The 13,589-nt window shown below is 37.2% G+C and overlaps 1 protein-coding gene across 10 annotated transcripts in view; it reads right to left on the bottom strand.

The window, feature by feature from the left end:
• LOC119553225 (poly [ADP-ribose] polymerase) overlaps window positions 1-13,589 on the bottom strand; it is an 88,431-nt gene that overhangs the window by 64,115 nt on the left and 10,727 nt on the right. For 3 of the 10 annotated variants that reach the window (XM_037863485.1, XM_037863488.1, XM_037863492.1), the window contains exons 2-3: window positions 4,410-4,551; window positions 4,023-4,356 (exon numbers count right to left, since the gene is read on the bottom strand). The exons of 1 other annotated variant lie outside the window; for it this stretch is intronic. In XM_037863485.1, the coding sequence (XP_037719413.1) occupies window positions 4,023-4,356; window positions 4,410-4,551 (476 nt within the window). Of the gene's footprint in view, window positions 1-3,855; window positions 3,939-4,018; window positions 4,357-4,409; window positions 4,552-10,957; window positions 11,445-11,611; window positions 12,078-12,166; window positions 12,434-12,505; window positions 12,613-13,589 lie in introns of those variants that run through there. 6 more of the 10 variants (XM_037863490.1, XM_037863493.1, XM_037863491.1 and 3 more) reach the window with 6 other exon arrangements.

Below are 13,589 nucleotides of genomic sequence, written 5' to 3'. Positions count from 1 at the left end.
GGGGAGGTCATTTATAAATAAAGTTAAAAGTAGCGGCTCCAGGTGGCTCCCTTGTAGGACACCAGACGTAATTTGGAGTATACAAGAGAAAGAATTTGTAAAAAATACTCTGTGTTTTTCAATTCAGATAACTTAAGATCCATTTTAAAAGATCAACAGGGAACCCTAATAATTCCAGTTTTCTAACCAAGGAACGTGATTAACAGAGTCAAATACTTTACTAAAGTCTGTGTAAATGGTGTCTGTTTGAAGATGATTTTTAAATCCCTTATTACAAATGATGTAAGTTCCAAAATGTTTGTGATTGTTGATCTACGTTTCATAAACCCGTGTTGACACGGAGATATAACTGACCTACAGAGGTGCTGCAAGTGGGGAGTAATAATATTTTCAAAGAGCTTTGGGATCGCTGACAATTTAAAGATACCTCTATAATAAAATGCTTCCACTTTGCTACCCTTCTTGTGGAGAGGAATTACAAACGATACCTTCCACATATTGGGAAATTGTGAAGAATCAAAGGATAAGATAAATAATTTGAGAAGGGGCTTGCATAAGGTCTCCGCGCAATACCTAAACACGGAATTCCATCAGGACCAGGTGAATATACAGGCTTGATACGATGAAAATCAACAAGCAAAGAGCTTTCATTTAAGGTGGGACAACATATTAAATTTGACCTGGATGCAGTGTAAGAACAAAATTGTGAAGAATAAGATAAAGTAGAATATGTCTTTTGAAAAAACTTGGCAAAAAGATCGGCTATTGCGTGATCAGTTGTTGCGGTAATATTTTAAAAATATAACGAGGAAGGATAACTCGTGCACTTACGCTTAGTGTTAACAAAATTATAAAACTTTCTCGGATTTTGAGAGAATTGAACTTTACAACGCTTTAAATAGTTTTTGTAACACAGAGTTAAGCACGGTAAAACTAGACCGAGCACTTAAGCATCTAGAATAAATAGATTCCTATAAAATCTGGACTTCTTTTTATTAGGTACTTCAACTCTTTACTGAACCAAGGGGGCTTGTTGGAGGCTGACGGATAGTATAACGGAACACAAGAATTGAAAAACGAATTTAATGTACTATAGAAAATATTTATAGCATCATCCATATTTTGGAATGAGTAGAGATCGGACCAATCAAAGCCTGATATATAAAGTTTTAGCCGCTGAAAGTCAGCCTTACGGAAACAATGTAATCGCTTAGTTGACTTCTCTGATTTTTCTACTAACTGTTGATTGAGACCTCGAAAGCAGGATGATATGGATCTTCGGGTTGAGTAAGTGGTCCTACTTTGGACAGAAACACGCAGTCCGCAGTCCACGTAATTCCAGGTATATTAAAGTCTCCCAGAACTACAGCTTTTTTGAGACTGCCTGTATAGCAAAAAGATGATTTAAATACTCCGGTAACTCAGATGGAGGCGGAATGTATGAGCTTGTGGGATCGACAGCTTTACACATACGAATTTATAATTATAGAATTCCTCAACAAGTATCTCTCACGACTTGAGGGTAGAGTCCACGGCAATTAAGACTCCACTTCCAAGCCTTGATGGTCGATCATGTCTATAAATGGTGTACTTACCAGAAAAAATTTCGAAGTTTAGGATCTCCGGTTTTAATCAGGTCTCAGTGAAATCAATAATATGAGATGCAAAAGAAAACTGGCTAAGATCCATTTAGTTAGCTACGCAAGCCTCTGGTATTTTGATAAGGGATAAGCTAGTTTTTAGTTTTATACTTGTTTTTTTTCAGAACCACTGATAAGGGTTTTGGTGCGGCAGATTGTGTTTCTGCAGAGCCAACCGTTATGTTAGGCTCAGTATTAACTGACGAAGTCACGATATTTAGTGAAGTAGCAACTGTTGAGTCAATTGCAGACGATTCAGATTGCAGTTTGTCTATATCTTTTTTAGCTGCTGATCTTAGTAACATTTGCGGATTTGTTGTGATCGACCGCTGCTCGTCACTTTCCGGGGGTCGCGGAGTGTTCTCACTAGGCTGCCTACGACTTTTTTACGCTTTGGAGACCCATCCAATAGCTCGAGGCCATTAAATTTTGAATCCAGCGCTAAGGGTAACTCATCTGCACGGCGAATAATATCTCTAGCTACATCGAAGCTATCAATTACTCCCTTTAAGCCACCTCTAGTATGGCGCATAAAAGATCTTATCTCGTGCGCAACTTCTAGACAAGGGTCACAACAATATAATATGTTAAGACCCTTAGCCAGGTCAACACTAGTTCGACCGGTATACCCGGCACTCTTGGTATGGACGGCAGTTTTGACTGGCCAGCTCTGCTTAACTGGTGGCATTTTTTAATAGAGCAGACAAAAGTATCCATAGTTAGTGTTATTCGGACCACTGTACCAGAGGAATACAAAGTTCCAAAATTTCAAGCAAACAGTTAAAAGTGCGGAAAGAGCACAAACTCTGCACGCGTTAGCTTTTGATTAAGGGAAACAGAAAAAAAAAGTTAAGAGAGGGAGTGCGAGAAAGCGGAAACATAATGCAGTTGATGCGCATGCAAAAACAACAACACCAGGCAGAACAGTAGCTACGACGGTCAGCGTACAAAAGAAAATAATAGAAATCACATAAACAAAATTTAGAGAAAGCGTATGCGGAAGAGCGGGAGCGTAATGCAGTTGATGTGCATGCAGAAAACAACAACACAAAAAAGCACTACAGACAACGTACAATGCAATATAAATCACAAAAACAAAAAAACAGAACACAAAATTCAAATTGGATTTACTCAGAATTTGCACAGAATAGAAAAAAAAATTCACTCGGGAAGCGAACGAAAGTGATCCTTATCAATTTAAGGACCGAATATTAAACAATTTTATTTAGGCCGTCCTAGGCAAACACAAAAACAAATAAAACATCGGAGCGCAGAAAAAAAGATGACCGTTCACTTTGAGAGTCAAGTTTGTTAATGTTGGATATTATTTTTTTTGCAATTTAAGAAATAACTTTTATTTGACAAGGTTTTTGTATATAAATCTCGTAGAATAACGAGAACTTAATGAGATCAAATATAAATAGTTGAAACTTTTATTCGTCGTAACAAAAATAAGTTATTTTCGTTTCCTGGTTTTTATGAGGACTTTTTTATTTTTTTATCTGGTTTAACTTAGTGGTGCGATAATTACAAGCTAGTTGTTTAAAATTTTTTATACTAAAAAGAAAGCAATTTTTATACCCGTTACTCGTAGAGTAACGAGCGTAACAAGAGCTAGGATATTGGGATTTGGCATGCAGATTCCTGAGCTTCTTACACAGCGCAAGTTTGTTTCAGCAGGGTGCCACGCCCACTTCAACGCCTACAAACTTCAAAACATCGTTAATAGAAACGCGGATATCTCGGAAACTATCAAAGATAGAGAATTTAGATTCCGTAGCCTCGTACGCAGCGCAAGATTGTTACGCGAATATGCCACGCCCACTCTAACGTCCACAAGCCGCCTAGGCCTGTGGCGCCCACAAGATACAAAATGTTAACTGACATTTATTAGTCTCGTCAATACCTATCGATTGACCCAAAAAAAATTTGCCACGCCCACTCTAACGCCCATAACGCTTAAATCAGTCTACCGCCCACATAACCATATATTGAGATCGCCGGTAGGTGGCGCATTTCAATCTCGCTTTGCTGCTTGCATATCTCCATTTTTCTTTGGTCCCTTAAGCTGAGTAACGGGTATCTGATAGTCGAGGTACTCGTTTATTGCGTTCTTCCTTGTTGGTTCTCGATCTTAGTATCTCGAATTTAGTATTTGGAAGATTAAGGTTTTGAAAGTTGGACTGTGTATTTTCATTTTGCAGAGAAAACCTACCGACTTGCTTTCTCTATTGTTCATCATCCAGCTAGTCGTGATCCCGTTTTGCCCCTAGGTTCGATGTTGATTTACGAAATAATCTTCAATACAAAATATTTTAATGGACCTTACAGACCTGATTTTAATTTTAAGCTAGGGTGCAACTTTTTGGCATACATACTTACGGCAGAATGTTTTTAACTTCCTTTTGATCATCACTCGTTAAGCTTGTAAAGCCAAGCATATTTTCTCCGGAATCATACCAGCCAAGCTCAGATCGCAATTGCGCAAAGCAGTCTAAATGATGCCACAGAGGCTGGCCACCATACTTCATTCCAACTTCAGTATCATACACAGTTTTACGTAAGCGAACTTGATCTTTATTTATTTTTTGTTCACATCCGCGGCATGTAGACCGGCTAGATTTTGCATATTCGATTCCAAAATCTTTCCGTACCAGGTTAGCGGATTTGGATCGTTTTTTCCCAGATTTCGAATGTATAATTCCCTCTATATTTCCTATGTAAATATTATAAAGTTTCTTATTCAAGTAAAAAAGTAAACGAGCTTACCAATAAGATCAGTCAATTCTTTTTGATCAGTAAATCGAAGATTTTCAAAATTCTGTATGTCTCCCACAGATCCAGGACGTTGATTTTTAAGAAAACAGCTTTTGTGAAACCAGTTTGGCACTTTTGCGTCATGAAAGGCAGACTAAAAAGTAAAAAAAAATAATTTTTTAAAAGCAAGGACCATAATCAATATAAGTAACTATAGGTTTTTTATTTTATTTTACTCAAAACTAATGCTTGTGTATGATCATTGCTAAAATAAAAATGTTGCATCTCTTGTGACGAACTTTATTTTTTCGTAGGCCCTAGTGAAAAAACAAAAGATTAATCTGTTGATGAGTTTAAAAGTTTAAATAACTGAACAAAATTAAATTAATAACAACACAGGGCAACAGAAATTTTATGCATGCATGACACCATTTTATTTCGATATATTAAGCTTTTCTAAGAAAAAATTTGCCACTATCCCATACTCCACCAGCTCTGGTACCTCCATTATTGATAACCGTTACTGATAGTTTAAAAACGTATATATAAATTTATATAGATTAGTCGGAAAGTATGTATCAGGTAAAAGCAATCGTTTCAGACCCTATATGGTAAATATATTTTTGATCAGGATTACTAGCCCAGTCGATCTAGTCATATCCATCTGTCCCTCTGTCTGGAGATTCTAGGGATCTTTTTGCGGAGCAAGTTAGCAAAGTGAGCCGCCCACCCACGCTGATGCGAGAAAAAAAATAATATTGACTTTCTCAATACCTTTTCCATTTTGCCACGCTCGCTCTAACTCGAAAAATCCGCTCAAAACTGCGGCGCCCACAGCTTTGATGCTAAAATAAAATGTATGTATGTAATAAATGTACATATGTAAACAGAAATGTATTGGTTTCGTCGATACCCATCGAAAAAAGTTTGCCACGCCCATAACGGTAAAATCTTTTTAAAGATTTTCTAAAAGTGTAAATTTGATTTTTTTGAATACTTTATGCTACCTCTTAAAGAAGTTTTTGAAACTCTGATGCAATAGTATTAACACCCAAATGTCGTTCGGAAACTGGCAGCTTTCTAGTACAGAAATTAGTGACAGAAGGCTAGCTGTACCAAGCCGAAGACAAGGAAAGGTAATTGTGTCCTCAAAAGGAGCGCTAAAGTATTATGCGACTTTAAAGGTTTAAACATTCAATGGTCACAAGAACAAGAGTTACGTTTGAAAATGTATGAAGAGTATGAAGACCCAATAGAAAAGGGTTAAGCAAGGGAAGCATACGGGAGGGTTAAAAAAGAAGTGCAGAGCCCACTCTGGCTGCGCCAAGCTCCTCAGCCACAATCAGCACTGATGCAACTACCAAGAATCACCATCTTAAAATTGTATGGAGATTTGTTGAGATGGAGACAGTTCTTTGGTTGTTGTTCATGTATGGTTCATGAAAAAACATGCCCGCTATAAAGCAGAATGGCTTATACGTTAATAGAACTTAATAAAAATATACCCAAGTCTGGAAAGCGCTGGTTGATTTATATGACAACGAGATATGCGGTGTATCGTTAACACGCGGAAAAGTATCTTCATGTGAATTCAGGAGCGGAGACTTCCGATTTAAGGCTTTATCCGAGTGAATAAGTTGGATACAAAATCAACGACTGTGTGTTAGCTGTTTACGCACCTACCACAAGACCAAAGACTATCAGGGTCGGACGATTTATGATGTTGCATTTAGAAATAAGCCCAAGAGAACCTACAGATCCGCATTATGCTACCGTACACGCTGCCATTACTGACCACAACATCTTACTAGCCACACATGAGGCAGTAGAGACTAAAGACTTAAGAAATTAAAACTTCAGAACATTACTCGATTTAGGAACTCAGGTAAATTTGATCTCTAAACAAATGGCATCAATGATTTCATAAATTAGAATTCATTGCCGCGAAACAAAAACATTCCGATTCCAAAAAAAAATACACTACTAAAGTCACTACACAATGACGGAAGAAACAGGTGTCTTCATGTTTATCCGGATCATGGCTTATGAGCCAGCTTTGAAACTAATTTCTTCCAGCTTTGCAATTCCTAGCGATATATCTTTGATAATCCAGGAAAAGTTTATAAGATTACACTTGTTTACAAAATAATATTTTGAAAATGCTTCAACAAGGATAACGGTATATTGTCACCCTTTAATTTTGCTGAATAAATGAGTATGCTACATTGAGTTTATTATGAGCTACAAATCGGCAATTTTTGAAAATGTAAAATTATTTAACAATTTAGTGACTGTACGGCGTCTGTTGATATCGTAAAAACAGGAGAAAATTCCACTGGAACTGGAGCAGGCTTAAATAAAACTTAGCGTAAAAGCTCTCCCCTAGCACACGGCAACAGGAAACTACTACTTTCTGAACATTTTTTATCCCTGGGGCTAACAATAGAAATCGAAAATAAAAATGCTTTGAGGTAGGACCAAGAAACTACTCCTAAGATATGGAGGGGCGACGATGAACGAGTTTAGAGTTCGTTATGGTCTTTCCGACGAATTTATTGTTCCCTTTTACTTTACGAGTAACGGGTATAAACATGTAGTATTTTATTTGAGGAAAATTGATTTGTCGCTAGTGTAGCTGCATTAAAAAGGATTGCAGAGGACACTTCGTTTAAACGTCGCCACACATTAGCTGCTGCTCATACGACCATTACATATTGCTTCAGACACTACTAGAAAGCAATTTTATTCGGGACGACAACATTTCTTCTGAAACATTTGCTGAAAGGTACTCATTTTGCCGGGAAGTTTGCAGGGTTGCCACGGATAGGACATTTAAAACCATAAGTCCCATTGGAGGCTTGAGAAAGGCTGTAGAAATCGACGAATGTAAGACTGGGATGGGATGGGAAATTTGTACTGCATGGGAAAAGCCCGCAATTTAAGATTTACTTATCTTGTTTCAGTTCAAATTGAAATTGATTTTATTATTTTTTCAAATATTTTTTTTAAAAGGTATGAATAACTAAATTATTCACGGGCCTACAGAAATCACTTCAGCACTAAGCAGTGTAAAGTTAAGATGTATAAACATAGGATACTTATGCCGATTGTTCGGCGATTTTGTGGTACCCCCGAATACGTTAAAATGAAAACTTTTGCATGATCAAGACCACTGTCCCCTGCCATTCTCTAGGAGGCGCCGTCCGGAAGGCAACGCGCCAATATAAATGCCCTGGAATTTTATTTTAAAAACATACTAGTTAATAATTTTTTCAGAGAATATTGAAATTCCTTACATTTGTCAATACCTAACTGTATGTCAAAAACCGTACAAACTAGACTAACCAACTAACGAGCATGGCTAGATCGACTTAACTAGTCGAAATTTAAGGGCGCCACCTAGCGGCGATAACAATACTTGGCTTCTAAAGTAGGTTCAGCAATGTGTCTGTTTCAAAAATCATAAATTTAAATTTTTAAATTGTTTTAGTTCATACGGAAAATGTATAGAATTATCTAAGGCAAAAAAGACGAAAGATATGGGCCCTGTTTGTAAATCGTCACTGGGAGCAAAGTAAGAAACACAATTTAATAAAAGCAAATAAGCTATATACCGTTTCAATGGGAGCAATGTATATACAAGCTTTCCCATTTTAAGAATACTAAAAAATAATTACAGAAGTAATAAGATTATGTCATACTGCAATTAACCAGCAGCTATGTGATATAGTAGTCATATTTTTATTAAATAAAAATCGTAAATTTGAAACATTAAAAAAATTCTTTACACAGGGGTAGTATTATACTATCGCTCTTATGGATTTGTAATAGATGTAATTCGAAATTCTAGAATATTAAAAGAATAATATTTCTAAGTCCAAAAACACCGAAAGAAACCTTTTTATACATTTTTTAAAAATTATTATACCCGTTACTCGTAGAGTAAAAGGGTATACTAGATTCGTCCAAAAGTATGTAACAGGCAGAAGGAAGCGTATCCGACCCCATAAAGTATATATATTCTTGATCAGGATCACTAGCCGAGCCGATCTAGCCATGTCCGTCTGTCTGTCTGACTGTCTGTCCGGATGAACGCTAAGATCTCGGAAACTATCAGAGCTAGGCTATTGAGATTTGGCATTCAGATTCCTAAGCTTCTTACGCAGCGCAATTTATTTCAACAGCGTGCCTCGCCTACTTTTACGCCCACAAACCGCCCAAAACTGTGGCTCCTACAGTGATGCTAGAGTAAAAATTTTAACTGAAAGGAATTGTTCTCATCAATATCTATCGATTGACCCAAAAAAAAGTTTGCCACGTCCACTTTAACGCCCACAAACCGCCCACAAAAATCAAAAAATCGTAAATATGAACGTGGATATCTCGGAAACTATCAAAGATAAAGAATTGGGATCTCAGATTTAGATTCCGAAGCATTGTACGCAGCGCAAGTTTGTTACGCGAATATGCCACGCCCACTCTAACGCCCACAAATCGCCCAAGCCTGTGGCGCCCACAATTTGTATGCTAGATACAAAATTTTAACTGAAATGTATTGGTCTTGTCAATACCTATCGATTGATCCAAAAATTTTCCACGCCCAGTCTAACACCCATAACGCTTAAATCTGTCTACCGCCGGTAGGTGGCGCATTTTAATCTCGCTTGGCTGCTTGCATATCTCCATTTCCCTTTGGTCCGTTTAGCTGAGTAACGGGTATATGATAGTCGAGGTACTCGACTATAGCGTTCTTCCTTGTTTTTTGATTATTTTTATAAGAGCCATAGGAGGATATAGTTCCTATAAATATTCCTGGCCTAATAATGAAAATGTGAATATTTATCATAAGAAATGTGGTTTTTTTTTAAGTATTATTCAGCAAGATTTATACTCTTTGTATGCGCACAAACCAATTGTCGAAGCTCTTTTTCACTCCTATTGAGACACGTCCAAAACATTTTGTGCGTGAACAGCATCTTCTGAAGACGAAAATCGATGACCACGCACTTTTCTTTCGATGTGCGGTGATAAAAAGAAGTCATTGGGTGCCAAGTCAGGGCTGTACGGCGGATAACCCATCAATTCGATATTTTGGCCGGTCAAAAATGCGCTGGTTTGAGCCGATGTGTGACGGTGCACAATGATCCGTCTCCTCTTGCTCGTTTTTTTAATTTTTCCGAAGACTTCAGGCAAACAAATTGTGGTGTACCACTCGGAATTGACCTCTTATGTTGTTCAGGCGGAACAGTCGCCACATAACCAGTTTAACCGAAGAAACCGCCGACCATTTCTTTGAAGTGCTTCTTTCGTTGGATTTGGCTCGTCTTCTAAGACCCACAAGGAAACACACAAGCATAGATCCATGTTTCGTCACCTGTGACGATCTTATAAATGTCATTTGAAACACCGCGGTTAATTTGTCGCCAATCCACACGAGCCTTTTTTGAGAGATTGTGAAATTGTGCGGGATCCAACGAAAAAAAAACATTTTTTGGAATGTGTTCATGCAATATTGAATGTATGCTGGTGGAATAAATGCTCAAGAATGACTCTATCTGACCCATGACGATCTTGCATTATGAGTTCACGCACGGCATTAATGTTCTCAAGCACAAAGACTGTTTTTGTACGACATTCACGACCTTCGTCTTCGACCGAGCGTCGGCCACGGTTATTTTCATTAAACCAGTTCTTCCCTGAGCTGTAGGATGGTGTTTCATCGCCATACAAAGATTTAAGTTTATCGATGCACTCTTGTCGTGTTAATCCACCTCGAAAGTTGTGAAAAAGGATTGCATGAAAATGTTCAATCGACAAAAAATAAACAAAAACAAGAATGGAAGCCGGCAAGCCGATGTTTTAATACCCTTTCGGGTCGATCCTATGGGAACATTGTATATACTGATTGCCCGATTTTTAGAAATCTAAAAACTAATGACAGAAATATTAAGATAATGTTCTATTTCAATTTACTGTCGTGTTTGTTCTACCAAAAACGAAATATAAAGGTTATTGTAAGTAGTTAGAAAATGCGGGTTGGTTGATTGAATGCAGGCTTTCAACATAATCCATGAAATGTGCTTAATTGCCCCCACCCCCACATCCCCCATGAGATTTTTTAAAAACACATTTGTGTTTTTAACAGAGCTCGCAAATAACTGTTGACCGTTTTTCTTCTCGTGCTCTCGTTGCGAGCAAAACCGAAAAAGGTCCTACTGTCTCGCTCACGCTCTGAGCAAGAGACACTTGCTGTCATCATTTATGTTTTCTGTTGAGCGCTTTTCGTTGAGCTCGTTGTATGTTGCTCCTTAATGAGCAGTGCGTAAAGAGCGAAACGAGAAACGCTCGCACAATGACAGTCAACAAAAGACCGATTGACCGAAAAACTCAACGCAAACGGTCTTCACATTTACTTTCGTTGTTGTGAAAAAGAAGTAATATAATTTGTTTAATACAGCATTTTAAATTTATTTTCAAATGTTTTGGTTAACAAGTTCCATTTCGATTCCATATTCCATATAACAAATTGATATCAAAAAGCAATAAAAAGTTTCAGAATATGCTGTTTTTACATTTTATTTTAACATTTAACATTTTTATATATTATGTGTTAAGCTTTATAACTAGTAAGGCGTTCAGATTCTCTGCACTAATCGAACTTCTTCGTTCACTTAATATAAAGTGCAAGGCTGAGAATGCCCGTTCGACGGAAACTTGCGTTGCAGGTGTCGCCAGCACAACTTGCGCTAGTGCACTTATATGAGGAAGCTTAAGCTGCAAGTCATTAAAAAATTCCAATATATTTGAATTTAATGGCAAGCGCCCAAAAGTAACGTCGAAGTTTTCGATGTCAGCATAAATTTTGACAAGTTTTGCAGAAACAGGATCTTTTTTGCTTTCTGAAACTGTCTGAAAATCGTCCAAAAATGCCGAGAACAGCGACTTCTCTTCAGATGAGGATGCGGTTGAAAGAGTTGACGAGAATGAGGAGTCAAACATCTCTTCACGCACAGGAGTTTCGAGCGCCGGAACATTTGGTGTTTGTGCCTTAAATAACAAAGCTATAATAAGTATGAAATGTTTTTTGGATTTAAGTTTAGTACAAGTATTAGTATTTGACGAAGACAATCTTAATTATTAACATAGTTTCTTAAAATTACAACATAAACAAAACAGGACTCAAATTTCAAACATTCTACGACATACAGGCTTACTTGTTTCAACTCAAATAAACGAAAAGCTATTTTTTTTAAATTAGCCTTTGCTAACGATTTCTGGTAGTTCGTCAACATACAATTTACCCGAGGATCCATGTAAATCGCTGCCAATAATGCTTCATTTTCTAACAACTTACTTTCTCTTATTTTTTTCTGTGCCGATAGTTTTTTTTTAATCAAATTGTGGCTGTTCTCGCATTTCAATTTTAGTTCCATCCATACTACGAAGAACTCACTATAAACTAAATGTTTGTCTTGTAGCTTTAGGGTTGCCTGGTATGTATCACTGAAAGCGTCAATGTACGTCTCGATCCAATCCCAATCGGGATCTACACAAATATAAGACTGCGTAGCCAGGAAATCCTTTAGGTCCAATAATCTTTTTAGCATTAAATAGGTTGAATTCCACCTTGTAGCAACGTCGAGCGATGGTATGTTTCTTTGGTTCTCAATTAAGATACGTCTGCATAGATTTTATAAATAGTATGTATATATATATACAAATATATATATATAAATATATATATACATATATAACTTATCATTACTTACCTATATGTTTCTGTGCGCAGCGATTTGCATAATGTGCGACAGGAACTTATTTTATCGGCGATCTCCTTTGCCTTGTTTACATCGAATACGCACAGTTGCAGAGTGTGTGCTGCACATCTCACAAGGTGTATATTAGCAAGTTCAATAGTATCCAGTTCATTCAGAAGATTCTCACTTTCTGTGTCTTCTTCAAAAAGGGATTCCTCTGTGGCATCATTTAACACTTGGACGGCCTTTATCATGTTTCGCCCATTATCAGACGTAACGCTGTGTGCATGAATACGAAAATTCTTAAAAAATCACATATTTTCTTAAAATTGTATGTAGTTAAATTTTTACCTGTAGATTTGATCTAGTGATATTCCATAATCATCTAAGACTTCTAGAATTTTGTTCTTCATGTATATTCCAGTGTGAGATCCCCCGAGCTCAATCATGCCTAAAGTCTTTACAATAATCTCGGTTTTAGCCAGGCTTGCGTGGATCATTTGCAAATTTATTCCCAGAATGGCTTTATCCATTCTGGTGGCAACATCGACTTTCAAGGACACCAGCTTTCCCTTCACAAGAGCCCTTATGTTTTCTTTGACAAACTGCTCTTTGACCGACACGAAATTCATAATATTTCGAGACGTTACAGGGTTCATGCCAAGTGCATTATATATTGGATCCATAATTTCTTTGAACCCTTCACTGTCCAGAAATATAAATGGTTTTCCGTCCGTGGTTACTATTTTAATCAAAGAAGAAACGATTGCTTCTTCGCTCGTTTGATACGATATTTTTCGTTTTTCTTCACATTGGGTTGATTGTGAATGTGCAGAATTGTTCCACTCATTGAAAATGTCCATATGTTTCGTTGTTAAATGCCGTCTAAGGTTTGTTGAATGATTGCCGGACAATTTAATACCACAAACACTACATATTGACTTGTTCTCTTCCAAATTAAATTTATAGAATTGGTGCACTTTTTTATTCAATTCTCTTCCCATTTTACAGAATAAAATAATTGCACAACTTCACACACTCAGTTCACGATTGCAATTAATATATTTCGGCTGCAAAACCGACGATTAACGATTTGCTTGCCTATGCGTGTGAGTGTATACCAATACATACGCAAAAGACCGTTTGCCTCACCTGAACAGGACAAAACGGTCCTGGAACAACCATAACAAAACAGAATAGAAAAAAGGGTTTTGCTCTGAGCGCGAGCGAGCTCATTCAAGAACCCATAAATCGGTTGCTCTCTGAGTCTTTTCGTAACGAGTCAGGAAAAGACACATATTTCCAGACAACGAGAAACGGTCAACAGTTATTTGCGAGCTCTGGTTTTTAACAATAACTTCAATATCCTCGTCCTATGACTGCGAAACGGATTAGGAATACAAAACAATAAATCTCACAAGTTAATGTTTCTGAG

Source organism: Drosophila subpulchrella, chromosome 3L (genome assembly GCF_014743375.2).
Source record: "Drosophila subpulchrella strain 33 F10 #4 breed RU33 chromosome 3L, RU_Dsub_v1.1 Primary Assembly, whole genome shotgun sequence".
Taxonomy (NCBI): Eukaryota; Metazoa; Arthropoda; class Insecta; order Diptera; family Drosophilidae; genus Drosophila; species Drosophila subpulchrella.
Note: the sequence above shows the minus strand (reverse complement) of the source record. Positions and strands in the feature narration are given on the sequence as shown.